This window comes from Idiotropiscis lumnitzeri, chromosome 4 (genome assembly GCF_059441095.1).
Source record: "Idiotropiscis lumnitzeri isolate Australia: NSW breed Sydney's pygmy pipehorse chromosome 4, RoL_Ilum_1.0, whole genome shotgun sequence".
Taxonomy (NCBI): domain Eukaryota; kingdom Metazoa; phylum Chordata; class Actinopteri; order Syngnathiformes; family Syngnathidae; genus Idiotropiscis; species Idiotropiscis lumnitzeri.
The window spans coordinates 4,645,945-4,667,528 of record NC_142394.1 but is presented as its reverse complement, the minus strand read 5'-3'; the positions used below and the strand labels follow the sequence as shown (position 1 = coordinate 4,667,528).

Genomic DNA, 21,584 nt, shown 5'->3' with positions numbered 1-21,584 from the left:
CCAGAGGAAGAAACCACTTGAGCAGCCGTGAATAGGAAGGTGAAGGCTGTCAACTGCAGGTGGTTTTCTTTCCTGTGCCAGCAGACGGAATTAGAATGGAAGAACTTGGATTCAGTGACTAATTGTCTGACCAGAAAACAGTCCCTCCTACACTAAGGGGAGTTTTAGTGGCATTTGATGCAATTGTAGGCAAGGTTCTATAGTTCTTCTAGTGGGTTTCAATGAAGGTTGTATCTATTCAGACTTCAGTTTTAAATGATGTTGTAATTTGATGCAGAGATTCATGTTGAGCGCACTGGTCGGACTTGGCCGAATACTCAGCCTTCTTGAATTGTACATGAGGTTTTATTAAATTTCTGAACTCATTTGGTTCCAATGGAAGTTAGCGTGGCGGAATGGTGGACGAGTGGTTAGCACAATGGCCTCAAAGCGCTGTGGTGCAGGGTTCGATTCCAGCTCTGGCCTTCCTGTGTGGAGTTTGCATGTTCGGCCCGTACCTGCGTGGGATTCCTCCAGGAACTCCGGTTTCCTCCCACATTCCTAAAACAAGCATGGCTGGTTGATTGGACACTCTAAATTGTCCCTAGGTATGAGTGTGAGCGCGGATGGTTGTCCATCTTTGTATTCCCTGTGATTGGCTGGCAACCAGTTCAGGTTATACCCCGTCTACTACCCGATGACAGCTGGGATAGGCTCCAGCACCCCCTGTGACCCTAGTGAGGAGAAGCAGTACAGAAGATGGATGGATGGATGTTTCTTTAATGTGAAATTAGTAAGATAGTAAGCTACCTCTTTTGCTCACGAAAAATAAATTGCAATTGTCAATTGCTAACTCGTGGATGCCACGGTGATAAAAGGTTTATTTTCAGAAGTCCATGCCTCAAGCAGTTTGGTGGGTGGGCTTTGCCTCCTCTGGACCGGCACGTTGTGATATTTCTCATTTGGTCCGAAGTCGCAAATTGGCAGATTACAAACGCAAGACAGGTTAGGCGTGTTTCTGTCAGTGAGCTGGCTGTCCATGGATGCTTAACTTAAACCTCTGTCCTTGATTAGTCCTTCCGATTTAAAAACTCAGAAAATTAGAATACTGTGAAATACTTCAGTTGTAGTTTCAAAGTAGGATGCAGCCAGTTAATTTGGAACACAGCCTCTGTGGTGACTGACAACCGAATGTGAATGGCATATCAGAAGGTATACATGACAACAAAATTCACATCTTTTATTTATTTATTTATCAATACCAGTGTCACCGAAAAGAGCTTGAATAAATTAACAAACTTGAACTGAAGAAAGTTATGACATTTTAAAGACACTTAAAAGAATGCGAGCAAAAATGACCCCTTATTTCCTGTTCAAAACAACTGAATGGCTGGTGACCGAGTGTCTGTGCGAAGCCGTATGCATCTGTGTAGGGACAAGTACGAGCAAAGAAAATTATTTTGAGACCCAATCGAGCGAGTGCGACCTGTAAATTTGTTGATTTTCTTTTTTTTAATTTTTTTTTTTTAAATACAAATATTTTTGGCATCTAATTCACTTACGCTCCAGACCAGATTAAAAAACCCATAACACAAGGTGCGTAGGGCACCACATGGTCTGCAGGGCACCACAGCAAGTCGTGTTATTGTTTGTTTAAGCAACATATTTTACTTTTCTTTTAATGTTCAGATGATGAATTACGCAAGTAAAATAATAAATTATTTTGCGGCCAATTTCCATTCGCCTTGCCCTCTCCTCTCGCTCCCTCTGCTTTACCGGGTGCTTGTGCCAACTGACTCTCCCATCTACCGCCCCACCTCATCCTTGACATGAGTGTATGTACGAATATTTTCAAGAAAATACATGTATTCTGCAAAATATTTTGTGATGACATTCACAGAATCTTGACCCCATCGCATTAAAAAGGACCAAGACTCAGAAAGATGAAAAGAAAAAAGAATTTTTGATGAGGCCCAAAATTCACAAGTAAGTGTCCTGCTGCAGCAGCTTGTGTTTTTGGTTGTCAATAAACGTGTCATTGCCCCAGTTCGGTCTTTCGGGCACAACATTTTCGGCTTTCTGAACATCTGGCTCGTACAACAACCTCCTGATTCTCCAACTCTTCAAACATCTGGATCGCCTCAGATAACTTTGAAATATTGCTTCCTGAGCCCACTGTGTCGTACTCAAAGAAGCATCAAATCCAAATTCTTGTCCGTATCCATTACCTATTCTTGTTCGTCTCTCAAAATTGCACCCTTGTCTGGATCTGATAAGCTATAAATATATGATCTGTAATGGACGTCTTTCTCCTAGCTTTGTCCTGTTAAGAGTTTGTTTCATATTTCCGTCAGCCGCTATTTAGGTAAAAAACAGTCACCCTTTGGACGGTATCTGTTGTGCACACTGTCAGCTTCAGAACAAGCAGGTTTTCTGTGCAAGAGGATGAAGAAGACTTGATTAGTTTAGTAAGAGTAGCGACCCGCTACTTACTAAAAAGCAACTCTCCAGTCTTATCCTTCTGCCAGGGTCACATGATGAAATGGGCCAAAAGCATGTCCTCTCTTATTGCACATCTCTCTGATCCCGTCATGCGAGGGGATTTTTTTTCTTTATTGCCTTTATATATAAAAGCACAAGACTGTGCTAATAAAAATAGTTGCCACCTAAAATAGATTACATTCGAAAAAGGGTGCACAAATAGGCCTTTTATGTGTGCCTGCAATTGATATGAATGCTGTTTGATAAGTTTGATGTGAACATTTTCACAAGTGCATTTCTCTGTGCAACCTCAAGAGGTCAAAAACAAATTAACACAATTATCCATTTATTTTTTTCGATCAGCGGTATACAAATAAAATCAACAATCTGTGCAAAATATAAGGCCATGGCAAGATTGATGAGGGGTGGAATAGTTCCTGATATATTTTTATACAACAAGGTATCAACTGATAAGAATGAGCTCTTTAGTTTTTTGTTTTTGTTTTCTTTTTTATTATGTTTTATGACCATGAATCAAAAGTTACTCATGACTGTTTAATCTGCAAACTCATTTTGCCCAATAAAAAAAATTGGAAAAAAACCGAATTTCCAAAGTAAAACAATCAACTATTCAGAGATTGCAGCGCAGGGGACTTTGTTTGAAATGATGACCATTCGGCAAGAGCCCAAGAAGCTGAGCAGCTCCCATGACAGAAGTTTTCTAACACAACAGACGGAACTCTTCTTCTTCTCACCATAAAAACATGCAAGAAACAAACAAGCTGTGATTTTGCCAAAGCCTAAATTTAAAATAAAAACCTGACGTAAAACAAGAGAGGGTAGATGATTTTAGGGAAGAATATGAACATGCACAGTAACGGCTACAACATTAGGCAGACATTCTACTGAGTGTCTCTAAAAAAAGAGTTGTATCGAAATTAAATTTGAAATGTTTCCTGCATCATACCGAGAGGGCCTTCATATTATTCATATAACTACAGTTAGAGGAATTTAATCCCCAGAAACAGTAAAGGTGATACTTTTCAATTCTAGACGGCTCCACAACTACTTTAAACACTTGACAATAAAGGTCAATCCTTAATTCAAAAAATTTAATTTTTAACTTGTCTTATATTTTTTGACACAACTCAACAGGTGTTCCTTGTGTGGCTCTCGTAATGTCAATGTCCTGAAATGGTGAAGAGAGAGAGTTGCGTTTCGAAGAGGTTTGAACTAAATTACCAAAATATCCTTTATACTTTTACACGTGACACATAAAAAATTGTTAAAAGAAGCTTCGTAAAGGTTTGCAGTCACTGTGGGGCAACGGACGCGCTCACGTGATTGGCTGTGTGCTTGGCGCATATAAAGCCGCGCATTGTGTTCCAGCGCGTCAGAGGAAGAGTCGGAAAAGAGAGAGAGAAACTCCACTTGGACGTACTGGACACGGCGCAAAAGATCCTGGCAAATTTATTCACCAACAAGACAATTACTGGAAATCTGGTGCAATGTTGACGAGGACACTTTAACCCTGAGAACAACTCGCTGTATTTTACTTCTCTGGTAAGTTGTTATTTTAACGAAAGTGCTCATTATTATAATTTTCAATGAGATAAGTTGGACGAATGAGTAACACCGCCTTTTGATAGGCTTGACACCGATTCATCGTTAAAACTTAACTTCATGCTCTTGCAAGGAAATGTTATTTAATTATGAGAAGTCAATCAGACGGCCCATGTATCTGTTTTGGAAGTTATAGTGCTTATCAAATTTATAGTATTAGCCCACAACCCAACGTAATGCTGACCTCGTTTATCTTAATGCCTATTTTTTTTTGTTATACATTATTATTTTTCTTTTTTTTTTAAATAACTGAAAATCGTAAAGCACATTGATGAAGATAATGAACATAATTAATGAATGTATTTATTATCATTATGTTGAAATGTTGTCATTTTGCATTCCTGATCAAAAATATTTTTTGTTGTTTTTTTTGGGGGGGGGGGGTCAATTATTATGCGTGATTCATTTGTGCCTTCTCAGTGAAAGCCAATTGAGCTGGCAAGACTCTGGGTATGCATTTTTTAAATTCAATTTGGAAATTCCTTCTTCACATTCAAAATGGCAAAACAAGAAAGACACACGCATGGCCAACCCTTATTGAGTTGTAGTGTCACGCGGTCCACCTGACTGAAAAATATTTGCCTACGCCTCTAAAATCATTGACAGCTCACTGAAATTTAGAGAGTCTGTATTGAAGCAGATCATAAAAGCAGATGGCCTCTGAGACAAATAGTTTTAATCGTTGAGTCATTTGGTCATCAGTGTATTAATGCAGATTCCACTATAGGGTGTAAGAATTTGTGTCCAAGTAAGATGTTTGTCAAATATGGACCAAAAAAAAGGCCAATTATTATTTTTTAGCTTGTAATGTGCAGATGAATAAAATAACACTTAGCTGTGGGATGATTTATTACCAGAGTAAAATGCTTCTCGCTTAAATGATGCACAGTCCACATGTGCAGCTATAAAAGCACACATTAGAAATGTGTTGGGGGTTTAGTTGCATAGTTGAAAAAGAGCACTTAAATCACATTGTTTTTATTGCAAGTTTCATTCCTTGATTTGTGGGCTTAATAACAAAATTCCACGATTCCATACAGTTCATGTTTAGTCAGAATCGGAAATTCTTTAAATCACATTAGTGTGGCACCAAATCCTTTAAATTATGTTTTGTTTGTGGTGATCCATCATTATGCCTGGGCTCAAGATGATGACCTCTCTTTGCGTTGAGGTTCCCCCATGCAGAGTCCTTAGTTTAACGGTGCTTGTCTCTTAAAAGTTGACTCATTAATTAACAGGAACATTCAAACCCATTCAAAAACATTATTTAAAAGGGAGAAAAATAAAACAAATATAAAGTAAGTCTATAAAAAACACCATAATCCCAAGAACAACACAAGCACCGAGAGGTATTTGTTTCACAGTTTATTGTCTTGTTGTTATTTGATGAAAGTAAGGCTGTTTGTGGAGTGTTTTATGTGCTTTTCCATTTTATAACAAAGACATTCAGATTGTTAATACTATGAGCGCATTGCATGGTCTACTCGAGAATGCTGGAGTTGATTGCAAAGTGTCTGAATGACTCAGTTTTGAACCGTTACTTAATTTATATCCACTTGCAGCTTTGGTGTCTTTTAAAGATCAACCTCACTTAGTGCCGTCTTACGCTTTCCTCATCCTTTGATAGTTATCACTTTTTTTTCCCTCACACTTGATCCAATTAATCAATTGCCATTCGTATTCATTTCAGTCTATTGCTTACATGTCACACATACACGACTCCATCATCTCCTGGGTGCCATTTTACGGACCTAATCCCATACCGCATTCTTGTCTCTTACTTGCTCAGGGCCTCATGACCCTGTCTCTTGAATAAAACAGGCCACTACAAATCCGCTGAAGAGACTTTTTTTGTGGGGGGGGGTGGGTGTGTGCAGTGGTGCGCTGACCATCGAGAATTTCAGGAGATTCCTGAACGGCCGGTCAATTTCAGGAACGGTCCACCTCCCGTGCCGATTACAATTAGACGTATCTGCCAGCGCCACCCCACCCACCATATCGACAATATTGTGACAGCGCGTAATGCGCCTCCAAACTCTGTCGACAAACATTCCTGGGCTGAATTTAGGTCCCAGTGCGTCCCTAATGTGTATGAGTTCATCCATGTGATTTCATCTTTGTGTTTATAAATACAACAAACCATCTGTGTCATCAATGCTAGCTGTGATTTGCAGGCTGTGCGTGTGCATGAAGCTACCATGTGTAAATACAGCAACATTATGATATAAAACAGTATTAAAATCAGTTGGTGCAACCGTGCTTGTCTAACAACATTTTATTTCCAGGTCCGTTTCTACGTGACTGCTTTAAGATTAAGAGATTGTACGTACTGTATATGTGTGATTGTAAACATACTTTGCTATCCTGAGAGATGCCCCTGGCAAAGCCTTTTAAGAGCTACGCATGACACACACACACACACGCACATGTGCACTCACTGAAGACTAGTTTTGCATCCAACTCGTAAATTGGGACTATCAATTATCACCATTCCATTTGTTTGACATTTGGCTTTGCTTAACACATGGCCGCACTCTGTGTTCACATTCATTATGAAAAAAAATGTTTACATTTGGGTTGACTGTCTTGCTGCCAGAAAAGTGTTCATAAAGTCTTGAATTACACAAGGTTGTGTCATGAAAACCTTTGCCATTGTTAATGACCATTTTAGCAGATTCTTGGTTTGTTAATGGCAAAGGTTTTGACGACACAAGCCTGCAAAATCAACCCACAGACTAAGAGAACATTACTTTAAATTATTACAGGGATTTTTGTTGTGTAGGGGTTTACGTAGCTGGCATGGGATGAAACAATTCACTTCATTCACAATTGCCTTACACGAACAGTCTGGGGTGTGTAAAAAGCTCTGTAAATGTCTTTATTGTTGTGACCTTTTTACATGATTATAGCTGGGCTGCAGTTCAGGGATTCGGGGCTTTACTTAACTGTCTTGGATGTGATGGTCCTCAAAGTGGTACCATCTATTCTAAATCAATCTGACATGGCTGCCTCATATGTATTTCACTCCTCTGGGATAGAAAGCTTTTTGTGAACCTAAACAAGAGGGATGAATTACAAATAAATGTTTTGCTCTCTTGTTAAGTTATGACAAGGTGTGAGTTAAAATACTTAGCTACCTAACCGTAAGTGGATAATAAATTCAGGATGTGCTGAAACTTTCAGCCTCGAGCATTACTCCAATAATCCTGCAAGATTGTTTGAAAGCGCCACTCTAAACACACGCAGCTGGTTTTTGGCTTGTCCTGCATGATGATTTGTATATTTCCTCCGCAGGGCAAACATCTTGGGAAAGGGATCCGGGCCCAAAGCAAATAGGTGCGGAAAATGGGTCTGTGAGATTGTGTATGTTGAGACTGCCTTTGACTGAGGAAACGCTTCCTTGTGAGAGAACCTCCCTCGCTTTACAATGAAGGCCATCGCTTTGCTTTGCTTCCTGATGGTTGTGGAGGTTGAGGCCTCTCGGTACATCCGGGACTCCCCGACTGCGACTGACACATCTGAAGTCTTCAATAATAATGCTTCCATCTCACGTCAACCCCCACAGCCAGCCCGGCCAAGGGGCTCCTTCCCCCCCATGTGCATAAAGCCCACAGAGATTAAGCACGCCTTCAAGTATGTGAACACCATTGTGTCTTGCCTGATCTTTGTGGTGGGGATCATTGGCAACTCCACGCTGCTCAGAATTATATACAAGAACAAGTGTATGAGGAATGGACCCAACGTCCTGATTGGCAGCCTGGCACTGGGGGACCTACTTTATATCATCATCGCCATCCCCATCAACGTGTATAAGGTAAAGAAAATGTGTTAATTTGGATTGCTGTCTGTGGTTTTGTATCTCTTATGTTGCCCTGGAGACAGCCACAGCTGCGAGTTTAGGAATGTAACCTTTCATTCAAGACCCAATACGCACATTCATTACACTCTGAGGTGCTCTCGAACAAGGCAAAACAGCATTCAGTATATCGTGATAGGGCTGGATAATTAATTGAAATATAATTGTGATTTCAATTTATTTATATGTATGACGGCATGGTGCGTTTGCAAGTTCCTGACTTTGTGAAAGTAACCTGGAGGCACCATGTAAAGGCACCATGTAATTTATATATATATATGTATATATATATATATATATATATATATATATATATATATATATACATATATATATATATATACATATATATATATATATATATATATACGAGTAACAGTGATAAATTGCAACCAACTTAATTAATAGGTATATTTGCCACATGGCACTTTTTTATGTCATCGACCCTGCAACATTTGTAGCAAGCAAGATTGAAAGGTTTCATTCTTTTAAGCTGCAACGACAGGTATATTTGTAGTATACAAAAAAAAAAAAAATTATAATTATTGGCTATCGGTATTGGTTTAAATGTTCATATCGTGCATCAGTGCGATACAAAGATCCAAGGAATTATTTTCTCCTACCAACACATATTTCCATGGTATAAAATATGATACCCAAGGTCCCAGGTTAGCACAGTAAGTCCCAAGACTATATAGTATAAAAATAGAACAACAAATTAAAATAAAGGGATGAGGCAAATGCTTATTCAGGGTTTGTGTGTGTACAAAAGGTGTAACGCAGCAGAGGTGTGACTGTAACAGAATTGAATTTCACATATTTACGAGGTCATTTTGTACTTGACAAAAATAACAGACAGTTCAAAGTGTTTAAGATGCAATTTATTGTAACAAGTTAGCTTCACTAGGTTAGATGTTAGCCAGTTTGTGTGTGATTAAGGTCATGTCCCAGTCATGGACCATGTTAAATTAGAAGATTTTCCTCACAGCGAGTGGGCAGAGCATATTGAGGTCAAGTGGCATTACATGGCATGGCTCGACTGCAAATGCTTAGATTTCACCCAAACTTTGTCAAGGATCATGACGTGAACCAAATGCTCTTCGCGGGATGATAATCTTGCAACTGCCAATTGTGGTGTGCTTACCCACAGTAATGGATTATTTGTACAAACATGTATTCATACAGTATTGTAGAAGCTTAATCTTGAAACATAGAGTTAAACGAAGATACCGTCAGAGTCAGAATTTATCTCTTTGATTGACAAAAGGGAGCATTTTTATACAATGTAACGCCCTCTACAACATTTTAACTACTGTTTAGTACACCAAAACATGACAATCAATTCATTATCCATCCTCGGGACAGGGTTTAATTCACTTTGGCTTTATTCAAAATCAGTTTCCCTACATGAAATTAAGTTCTAGCTCGGCACATTCTGTGCTTAACTGTGGTTTAGTGGCTCGTGTAATGAGAAGGATACTGGCAACAATTGATTCAAAAGAAGTCCAAACAATCGTCTTGTATCAAGTGCATCGTCACCATTTGTGTCGAAACATTCAGTTGGCTTGAATGCCATGGAAACCATGATCAGATAGGCTGATCACACAAACTGAGCGTGCCCAGTTTAATTGCGCGAATCCAATTAGATGACCATGAATTGACCTTGTTACCAAAGCACATTCGCATTTTAAATACTTAGTATTTCTGTTATTTCTTTGCAGTGTAACTCGGTCTTTAACACTGAAATGTACGATGACAGCTTCAAAATAAACCGTCAGCGTTGTGTGAAACAGGCTAAGGAGGTTTAAAAGTCGAGTTTTGTTTTCTTTTTTTCTTAAGACACAACAACTTGAGACACTGTCCTGATGCTGAACTGATTTGATCAGCCTCTGGGTGAAATTATTATCTGAAAGGAGACACACTGCACTGTTAGTTTTGGCTTTGACTGTTATATAAGAAAAACAGAGGAATATAATCGAATGCCAATGGAATAACAAGTTCCCTTACCACAAATTCGTCTCTGTTTATTATTATCTACAGCTAATAGCAGAGGACTGGCCATTTGGCGTATATGTCTGCAAGATGATACCATTCATTCAAAAAGCTTCAGTTGGTATCACTGTTCTCAGCCTGTGTGCTCTAAGTGTGGACCGGTGGGTATATGCTAGTAATCCACAAACTGTGCAGAACTGAAGCGCTCAAAGAGGCTAAAACAAATGTGTGTTGATTGCATGTGCAGCTACCACGCAGTAACATCGTGGAGCAGAGTGAAGGGGATGGGCATCCCTGTGTGGAAAGCAGTGGAGGTGATACTGATTTGGGTGATTGCTTTGCTGCTAGCAGTGCCTGAGGCACTTGCGTTTGACATGCTGGAGATTCCGTACCGAGGCAACAAGCTGCGTGTTTGTCTGTTGCATCCAGAGCAGAGCTCCAACTTTATAAAGGTAGGCAACGTTATATAGGTGAGTCATTTGTAGTAAATTCCTCTCCTTGCAGAAAATGAAATGTAAATAGTTTCTAATTGACTTAAAGGTTGACGTTAAATGAAATTATGTCAATGTATTGTACATATAGTTGTGCTCATTAATTTACATAACAACAAGGCTTTCATCGTTCACTATAGTAACATTGAAACATGCTGCAGATACTCTAGACAAATATCAAGTGCATGAATGATATGAGCAACACAAAAACTGTGGTATTTTGTTGATATAACAATAAACGTGAAGTCACATTTTGATGTGGTGACTATATAGATTGACAGATGTACCAGAGAGAATCTGGATATAAAATATTTCTCATGCTGTGAAAATAAATAAACCAGAAATATTGTAATTTTTTATTCTTTCAACTGTGTGGCCAACAAAGTTGTTGTTGACTGCTGTACTCGAGTATGTAAACTCTATTGTTGCAAGTTGTGAGGTGTCGTAAGTTGGGTTTGGGTCATCAGATACGGTTCCTTGACCTACAATGAACCACAAAGTGAACTAAAAGTGTTTGTGGAATAATGACAATATAAACAAGGGGATACATCTACTACAGGGCTCCAGAATGTATCCTAAATTTGCTTTTAAAATTACAAGTAAATTTTTTATCTACTCACACCTGTACCACCAGTAAATTTGCGGATTTAAAATATAACTATGTCATATAACTATTCTTTGATTCTTTTTTTGTTGTTGTTGTTAAACACTTCAGCCAATCTATCCGCAATATAGTAAAAATTAGTGGAGTGAATATTTACTTTGCAAGTCAACTGGCAGTGTGCGCACTTAAATATTCTACTAAAACATCAGGTTAGGAGCCCATGTGCGCCAAGTGCAACAATTAGTCTGGAGCCCTGTATTATAGTTTACAGACTTTAGTGGTTCATACTAAACATTTTGTAGTTTGAAAATGCAATTTCGCTGAGTGTGTTTGTATCTTTCCAGTTTTACCAGAATGTGAAAGACTGGTGGCTGTTTGGCTTCTACTTCTGCCTGCCACTTGCCTGCACAGGAATCTTCTACATCCTCATGTCCTGTGAGATGCTGAGTCGCAAGAAAGGCATGCGAATTGCGCTCAATGACCACATGAAACAGGTATGACTGCAAGCATTATGGTGCGCTGCGGTTGATAGGAGGGGTAGGAACTATTATTTGATGCATGACAATGCTGATTGTGAATGCTAAATACATTTAAATACATCCATGCAACAAAGAGTGAAGCAAAAGTACATGTCTGAGAGCAAAGCAGGAACATGCCAGTTTCTGTGGACAAGGAATGCGCGCTGAAAAAAGGAATTATTTAAGAGTAAGGGCTGGGTCTGCAAACTCCCAGAGTCATCAATCCATTATCTAAGCCGCTTCTCCTCACGAGGTTCGCGCGTGCGCTGGAGCTTAGCCCAGCTATCTTCATGCAGTAGGCGGGGTACACACTTAACTGGTTGTCAGCCAATTGTAGGGTACACAGAGACGAACAACCATCCGCGCTCACACTCATACCTAGAGCAATTTATTTAGAGTGTCCAATCAACCTGCCATGCATGTTTTTGGAATGTTGGAGGAAACTGGTGTTCTTGGAGGAAACCCACGCAGGCACGAGGAGAACATGCAAACTCCACACAGGAAGGCCGCAGCCGGTACCAAACCCTGCACCTCTGAACTGTGATGCCATCGTGCTAACCAGTCCAACCACCGCCCTCCCAGAGTCAACAATTGCAATTCATTAATTAAGGGGTGTGTTGGGACAAAATAGTGCTTAACTATATATGAGAACCAGCAGGCCATCATAACAAGTTATCTGAGTGAACAAATGTCAATTATATTTCCAATAAATAAAAATCTTGAATAAAACATGTAAACTCAACTTTATTTATAGAGTACATTAACCACAACATCAGTTGCATACAAAGTGCTGTACATAAAGTAAAAATCAGATGTACAAAAACAAAGACAGTTAAAACAACTTAATAACAAAAAACATAAGCACCATAACGGTGGTATGGTGGATGACTGTTTAGCACAGCTGCCTCATAAATAATCAATTAATCTTACGTGCATGTTTATAGAATGTAGGAGGAATCCGGAGTACACGCAGAAAACCCAGACAGGGACGACGGGGAGAACATGCAAACTCCACACAGGAAATGCGGGGCCTGGAATTGACCCTTGACCTTTGCCCTGTGAGGCAGACATGCTAACCAATTGACCATCGTGCGGCCACCCTCCATAATGTTATGTTCATCAAAAAAAAGATTTCAACTGCGTGTGCACCTCACAGATTTTTTTTAATAAAAAACAACTTGGAAATGGGGCCAAATTTCAATAGCACACCTTTATTAAAACAAGGTTTCTTGGCCAGGGGTAGCAGCACCACACCAAATGTTGGTGGCCTACACCAGAATGCAGACTACTGTTGATATATTAGCCAAAACCAATTGACAGGAAACCAATACCCTGGAAGACCTCCGTAAAAGAATGAGCAGGAACAGAGTCATAAGGGAGACGGATGGCTTAATCTGGCAACCCGCATCCTCTAGAAGCCCCGAGGAAACGGCTTCAAAGGAACTTAACACCGCCGAACAAGGGACAAATGTGTTTGAAAAGAGAGCCCAAGCTGAAGCAACTTCCTCAATGAAAATGTGCAGGAATCTACTGGCACGAAGGAGCGCAGTGGGCCGGTGGAGATATCACAGAGAAGTGTGGCGTTGGCACTGTCAAATCTAACATCCTCCAGATGCAGTCCGGTGGGGGCTCTGTGGAAAACTTGAATGTCAGTCGGCGGCCTGTTTGGCAGCCATGGCAGCTAAGCCCCAGGTGAACAGCCCCCGTGAATGATCAAGAAAGGCAATCGGCAACGTAGTTGTCCTTGCCAGTCACATCCTGGTTGTCTGTAGTGAAGCGATAAATGGTGGTGAGCTGACATTGCTGGTGACCAGACCATGGCTCCAAAGTCTTGCCCATGGCCTATGTCAGCAATATGGTCCGCAAAGTTGTGAACTGCTGGCCCTGGAAGAGGAATGTGAAGTGTCAGGTGAAACCAGAAACCAACCAACTTCAGTTTTTCTTCATATCAACTTTGAACAACTGGTTCCATCGTGTCGTTTAATGGGCAGGTGTCCCAATAATGACCTTTTTCTCATAACTAGACATAAGGAGATGATGACCGATAGCAATTAGATAAGGCTTCTTTTTGTGTTTTTCTTCCATGTGAGTGACCTATGATGCCCGGAAACTAATCACGAAAAGGGTCAATTTCCCATGGCAGATTCAGGGCTGACTACATCTTCCAAAGGGGGAGATTTTGCAGTTTACCTGTCAATGTAATTCACACAATTTCAAACATGACATACTCACGCTTACTTCGGCTCTGACCGCCCTTATTTTGATGCAAATCAGGGATTCCAGGCGGGGGAAAGCCAATTTCCATCCCACGAGGGAGCACAAAGGCGCAAACGCTCCGTTACGCCCAATTTTACTGATGCAAATTTGAGCAAAACACCAAAAGGAAGAAAACTCCACCAATACGCACAGTTAGACTGCGCTTTGAAAAAAGTTTGATATTTTCATGCAAAAGTTCAACATTATTTTTGTTTTGGGGAAAAAATGAACAGACACCTTTTTCTTTAAACTTTCTTAAAAATCTTTTTTTTCTCCGCACTTCTGTTTAGCTGTGCAAGTTCTGTCATTAAACCCGGCCTCAGGTCTGACTTTTGACAACACTGGTTTTCATGTAGCCACCTAGTGGTTCTCAAATGGGGGGTACTTGAAAGAAGTCAAGGGGGTACAAGATTTTAAACAAGACAAACTAACATGCAAAAATCCTTTCAAATATAATTATTGAATTAATTAAAGGTTTCAGATAAATATAAGGTCATAAAACAAATTTTATTTTCGTTATGTTATTCAATTTCATTATTTTAAAAACTCAGATTCTCCCCCAAATGAAAATGGTTCGATCCAACTTGTCACATGCCACCCATAGTTTACTGTTAATTACTTGAAGATGCAAACAGAGTCATGGTTGAAGTGTAAATCTTCTGGACAAAAACCCTGGCACAAGTGTAAAAGAAGGCCGGACCAGAGTCTGCAAAATTACGGTTGTATGTTGAAAATAATATTTTATTTGGATTTACACCCCACAAGTTGCAACAAACACGATGCACTGTTTTTTTTCTGTGGGGAGAAACTTGCTAACATTCGCATCTGCAGCGTCATCTAAAGACGAAACATGTATGCCACGTTGGTAACAAGAGGGAAGTCAGAATTCAGATCATCTCAAGATATGATGCGGAAGCCTCTAATGTGGCGTTTTTGCTCGTAGCTAAAGCTAAGAAGCCATTCACTATCGCTGAAGACCTGATAACAAATCCCTTTTATGATCCAGAATTGGACACTATGTTGATTATGTTTTGTGGACCAATACAAATGAAGTTTGAAAGGGTCTAAAGTTCAAGAAGTCAGACACTGATGGCATGTTTATAGTCACTTTTTTTTTCCCGCAAATTTTTTTTGTGTTGGTTCAGGGGTACTTGGCTGAAAAAAAAATTACAGGCAGTATATCACTGAAAAAAGATTGAGAACTGTTATGTATTGATTGTAGTCGTTGCTCGTCGAGAATGCAGCGGTGCCCCCTGGGTAACTTGTTGATGACGAAAGTTGTTGTTGAGTGCGGAACAAAAATATACAGACGTAGTTGAAATGGCTTCCTGTCTCCCGAGTCTTTACTTTGGATATCAACCCTCCTACCCAAGTTATAACAAGAACCACTCCGGTACAGTATGGTAGCACAAGTACAACCAAGAGCTGAGTCGGGTACAAAATAAATAAAACAAAATTGTTGACTGGTTAGCACGTCTGCCTCACAGTTCAGCCGTGCAGGCTTCGATCCCGGGCTCTGGCCTTCCTGTGTGGAGTTTGCATGTTCTCCCCGTGCCTGGGTGGGTTTCCTCCGGGTACTCCGGTTTCCTCCCACATTCCAAAAACATGCATAGTAGGTTGATTGGACACTCTGAATTGCCCCTAGCTAGGAGTGTGAGCGCGGACGGTTGTTCGTCTTTGTGTGCCCTGTGATTGGCTGGCAACCACTTCAGGGCGTACCCCGCCTACTGCCCGAAGACAGCTGGGCTAAGCACCAGCACACCCACAAACCTCGTGAGGAGAGAACAGATAATGGGTGGATGGTTGAAAGCCCACTACTGAGTTTTTGTAATGATGAGAAACTTGTTGATAATTGTTCCATTTCGATTGCATAAAACATAAAGTAAATGGATCAGGGTGGTTCTCAGAAAATGTGGTCCAAGAGTGAAACATGAGAGGCCAAAATGATATATGATTGAAATCAAACCTTCGAGTAATGTGAATAAATAAAGACATTCAAGTCAGTCAGTTTGTTTGCAAGAGGTTGTTGTCTACACCAATGTGGCATATTAGAGTACTTGGTACCTGGGCAATAAGTACTCAAAAGCAATAATAATAATTAAATAATATCAGTTGAAAAACTGTTACGACCGCTTGTATTTTCAAAATTAACTGAATGGTGAGCAATTGCCATCATTTTCGCGATCCTACTTGCGAGGCACGGTAAGAAACCAACAAATGAACAGCCCGTTGCTGAATTGCTCGCAGTTCGAATCCTGCTGACTCACGCAAGAATACACAAAAAAATAGTGTGTGCATTTGGCGTGAAATAATTTAACGATCTATTTTATTTAACGATCATTACCAAAAAGCAAGAACCCACGCTTGACACACAGCTTACTTGGTCGTCGTAGAATAAAAAAAAGAGTGTTTTTAAAAAAAAATCGTATTGCAGAGAACACCGTGAACTTCCCGTTCAACTTAATTCAGTCATTTTGGTGCACAGTACATTACCGTAGCAAATCATGAGAGGCACCTTGTGGACACCCGAGGTAGTAACCCTATTTTTTTTTTCTGGCGTTATCGTATTCTAGTAAGCGTGGTATTCAAACGGTATTGTGCTGCATTGACATTCTGCCAGTTAATTGGTAGCAACCTTTTTGGAAGCTGAGGCATTTTAATGGTTTAATGCGCTCTTAATTGGTCAGTCATATGGGTCAGTAGTATTACAAGCACTGGTCCAAAACTACTAAATACTCCTAGAAAGAAAAACTAAACAAATATATTTCTCCATGTATTTAAAAAAAATGCTACATCGATAACTGAATTAGATTTCTACCCTTGTAATTGTGGTCAACAACAGCAATGAGCATTATTTTGTCTTTGTCTAGAGGAGGGAAGTGGCCAAGACAGTGTTCTGCTTGGTTTTGATTTTCGCTCTCTGCTGGCTGCCACTTCACCTCAGCCGTATTCTGAAGAAAACAGTTTACGACCAAAATGACCCCAACCGCTGTGAACTCCTCAGGTAGGCGTACACATCAGCAAATAAAGCGCACACATAATGAGAACACATTGTTCTCGGTCTTGAGACTTCCTGTTGAATTCACCGCAAACGTCTCTGTCACTCCCCTTTCAGCTTCCTCTTAGTGATGGATTACGTCGGCATCAACATGGCTTCCCTGAACTCCTGCATTAACCCCATTGCCCTATACTTTGTCAGTCAGAAGTTCAAAAATTGCTTTCAGGTGAGATTGCTAAGAAAATGAAAAAGAAAAGCAGTTTTCAAGCTTGACGCAAAGCATTTCTGGCAAACATTTATTTTAGAGTAAATAATTCAATTCACAATTCATTTCTAAAAGCAAAAGTGCATAATAATTGCACACACACAGACAGTCACTGATGGTTGGTGGTTCACTTACGTGACTTTGTGGTATCACTGTGAGCTAATTTCCAGCTGAGTAACATTGTGAATGTGAGAACAAATTGTTGTCTGTCTTAATACGGGCCTTGTGCTTGACTGGTTACTAGTCGATGTGCAATGTTGTTTCTCACCATGTTACCCTTGCAGTTCCATAAATACGTATTTTTGGATAAAATGAAAAAGCATTTGTGTTGATAAATTAACATTCATTCACAGTTGACCATTATAAATGCAGTCTACAACAGAAACACCTACTGGGAAAGAAATACACACCCATTTCAGTTGACCACTGTCTTGGGTCTGTTTTGGGGTCTAATTTAATTTCTTAGCACACTTGTTGTTGGCATAAGACATATGTTATTGCTTTACTTCCCCGATTGTGACCAGTGTGATGCTAAGCCTGAGGTAAGAAGACCAGGAAGTCCTTTACTTCGACACAATGTGTCTATGTCTGTTTTGGGGTTTTAAATCATGTTAATTTGCACGATCTAATCTTATTGCAAGTGTTGCACTGAGACAACGGTTCATTTATTTGAACAAAGTTAAGACGCTCTTTGATTTGGCTTGCGAAAGCCACACGCACAAAGTGCACTTCTTTGTTGCCTCGGCAGCTTCTGCAGGTCGGCTGACACACACACGGCAGACTAGGCGCACAAGAGCGGTTCTTGTGCGCTCAAAACCTTTTTTTTTGCTCAAAACGTCCTCTTGTGTGTGGCATGAATCTTACTCATACTCTAGCCAATGAACGTCTTTTAGTTTGGATCAAGGTTTTCTTCCTAAATTGTTTCGAGCATTCTGTCGAATGACAATTTTCCATTGTCATTAATCAAGTGTCTATTGCAATACATATTGATTTTAATCTACTGCCCATCACCAGCCATCACCTAATAATACAACACTGTATTACTACAACTTTAGTTCACAATGTAGCTTATTTTTCAGTCATTGTCCATTCATTATCTGCATTTCAATTGGGCAAGGTAACAGTAATCATTCGTAACTGTCCAGTGGCAAGCCAAGGCAGCTTTTTTTTTAATATTGTATATCATATTCTATATTCTCATATTAATTTCTTTCACATGGTAACTCAATGTACTTCACCTAATTAAAATTACAAAATGTAACTACATTTACTAACAAAAGAGTTAAAGGCATTTTAAAGTCAAGTGAAAAAAAATCAAAACTAGCCTTACTAAAAGAATGTACAGTGCAAGAACACAACTTTGGAAAAATGTATTTTAAAACACCATCTTAAATATGGGTGCAGGGAAAAAAAACTGGATTTAAAAGCATGTACACAGAAGAAGAATGATGTGCTCATGCATGTGTTCACACATTGAAAAAGTCCCGAAGGGCCAATTCATTGGCTCCCTGGAGATGAGACCTTCCCTGCATGAGACTGATGATTAATAACCATTTTGTCCTTGCAGTCGTGCCTGTGCTGCTGGTGCTATGGAACATCTTCATTAGATGAACGAGGTTCCGTCCCAGGGTGGAAGGGCTCCTGTCACGGCAATGGACTGGATCGCTCCAGCTCCCGCTCCAGCCAGAAATACACAAGCTCTTCCCAAATATACATGCTCGCTTAGCCTGGTCTTCTTTTCTTACACACCCCATGTCACTTTTATTAATGACGATGGACGTGATTTCAGAGGGAGAAAAAAGTCTTCTAGACTTGACGTCTGAAGTGGACTGAAAGATATCAGAGGATAAGACCAAACTGGACTGTACCTGCAGACAAATGACACTAAGGCTTCACGCATACCTTCGCCATCTGAAGCTGAATATTGCTCAGTGGATTCATCAAGTCTGAACAGTATTAATTATTCCATGCAGAAACATACACGGACACACTTGTATGAGTGTGAACACACACACACACACACATCTACAACTTATACCTATTTATCTATATATGTATGTATATCTACAGTAAATCAATGTCTATACAGTATCTATATATCTACATGTACATACATATACTGTATGTATGAATGCATAAATATACTGTATATGTATTTGTCTATTTAGAGCAGTGGTTATCAATTATTTTTTGTTACGTCCCCCCCCCACAAGAAGAAAACAATTGGACCCCCCCCCCCATCACCACGCACTCTCTCACCGCCGCAACTATAAATAATAGCATTTTTGTTGCAAAACAAACCTACACCGAAGAGTTAATACTCGCTGCGCACAATGGGCAATGTGAGTGCCACTGCCAACTACTGGACTGGATGTGCAATTACACATCATTGTAGTACGGCGGGAAAAAAGCATGTTCCCCAGGGTCACACGCACCACCCTCAGCATTGCACCGCGCCCCCCAGGGGGGCCCGACCCACTATTTGAGAAGCACTGATTTAGAGAGAGACTATAGCCTTACAGAAACAATAATGAGTCTTTCATAACGACAGAGAGAAGGCAAAAGTGGGAAAAGATGACCCTGAGTCATTGCTTTATAAAGGCCACTCATGCTTCTGCATATGAATAGAATCAGTATGTAAAATTGAGCACCGTCAGTACCCTTGTGCCTTCAGCATCATGCCAGAGAAATTGTGGTGATTTCATGCTGCCTCATGTCAAGTGTAGGAATGCTGTTTTGAAGGTATTTTTACTGGATTGTTGCCAATTAGTGAGAACGAGAAAGTCATGATGGATGCTAATAATTCATTATTCCTGCTTGTTAAAATGGTCTTTGTTTTAGCAGTTATTATTTTGTTCACCTCAGTCGCTGCGTGGTTGCTGTTGCAACTTTGGGCTCAGCCCATCAGTCACAAGTTACAGGAAATCACATAAAACTAACTAATTTAAAAGCTGTTTTATTAGTTGTGTACGACTGTGCTGTTTTTAAGAAGCACTTTTTTCTCATGTTTATACATCTATATGAAGCATATTTTTATACATTCTCATTATATTAGATAGATTGCGTGGACTGGAAGACAACTTTTAAAATGTGTATTTCTAAAGGATATATCTTACAATGTGAATGACATGTCTTTTTAAATAGAAGACTATAGCAAGAGTATCTAGAAAGTGTTCAACATTTGTGACAAAACCTTTTGTGCCATCATACAGCAGACCGTATGGACAAAAATGTCATAAGACCTGGCTATCACACCTGCAGGAACTGTGAATGGAATAAAAGTAGCAACACTTTCTAAACGATGTTGGAGTCTGCAAGCGACTTTTTTTTCCTTTAAGTTTAAGGTCATAAGGCTACATAATTGATGTTTGATGGGGACACCCCAAGTGGGATTAAGAGCAAATGTTCTTCCACTCTCATTCTGATTCTGATGTTTTCAAGCCTTGACAAACCTTCAAGTGTGAACCAGGGCACAGTCATGCTGGATGAGAAAAACGGCCTTCTGCAAACTGAAAAGTGAATGAAAATGTTGGGTTCTTTCCTCAACCCAAGTGCTGGGTTATGAAATGTTTTACCTATTTTGGGCTGTTTTCAAGATGGGTCAAAATCCTTCAATACAAGGTGGGTTATTTTATCGACTAAACTGTTAGGTTATGAAATGTTTTACTGATGGGTTATTTATATCTGGCATTGAGTCAACAGATTGGGTATTTCACTTTGAACGTTATGTCATCACCTCAACAGATCATTCACCCAATCAATTTGAAAATCTCCACATCTGGCCAGTCCAGGTCCCGTGAGGGTGCAATTCTAACCGGGAGAATGTATTCTCCAAATGAGGTATCTTGTTATTTGTATGTATTTTTTCGACCCGCAACCCTCGTGGGGAGATGCGGTTTCAGATAATGGATGGATGGATGTATTTTTTTGTGCACACAATGTAGAGGTAACTTTGTCAGCGTTGTTATCTATTGAAGCAGTATTTATATTGTCAAGACTCATAGGTAAATTTGGCTAACAATGTCAAGCGATTAAAATATTTAATCACAACTTTTCAGCGTTAACACGTAGTATATATATATATATATATATACATAATAAAGCGTTAACTCAAGATTAATTTTTTTTTAATTCACACGATTAAATATTTTAACCCAGTTAACTCTTTACTTCAAAATTAATTTGCATATCTTACACAGCTAAATTTAAAAACTTTTTCATATTAGCTGTACATCTTTAGCATTTGATCTCAGGACAAAACACGCTGCTTAAGTTACCACTGGGTTGCGCAAAATCTGATTAATTGCAATTGATTACAGAATTTATTTTGCAATTATTTACTTCATATATATACATACATAATTTTTCATTTGAATCACAATTTATTTAGGTACATAATATCAACGTTGCATATTCAACACTCATATATGTATTTCTTATATCGTGCATCCCCACTGCAGAGGATTTCCATCAATGTGTTTTGTACGTATCAGTCCAGAAAGGCTAAGAGGAAAACACCCA

General features: G+C 39.6%; 1 protein-coding gene across 1 annotated transcript; it reads left to right on the top strand.

Annotated features, from left to right (window-relative positions):
• The first annotated feature begins 3,873 nt into the window (after positions 1-3,873).
• On the top strand, positions 3,874-20,365 carry LOC148337880 (endothelin receptor type B-like). The gene is made up of 8 exons (XM_088293366.1): positions 3,874-4,023; positions 7,378-7,897; positions 9,980-10,092; positions 10,179-10,383; positions 11,371-11,520; positions 16,671-16,804; positions 16,916-17,024; positions 18,631-20,365. Exons 2-8 carry the CDS (start codon positions 7,511-7,513, stop codon positions 18,787-18,789), a joined length of 1,257 nt encoding a protein of 418 aa, XP_088149492.1. The 5' UTR covers positions 3,874-4,023; positions 7,378-7,510; the 3' UTR covers positions 18,790-20,365.
• The last annotated feature ends 1,219 nt before the right edge of the window (positions 20,366-21,584 follow it).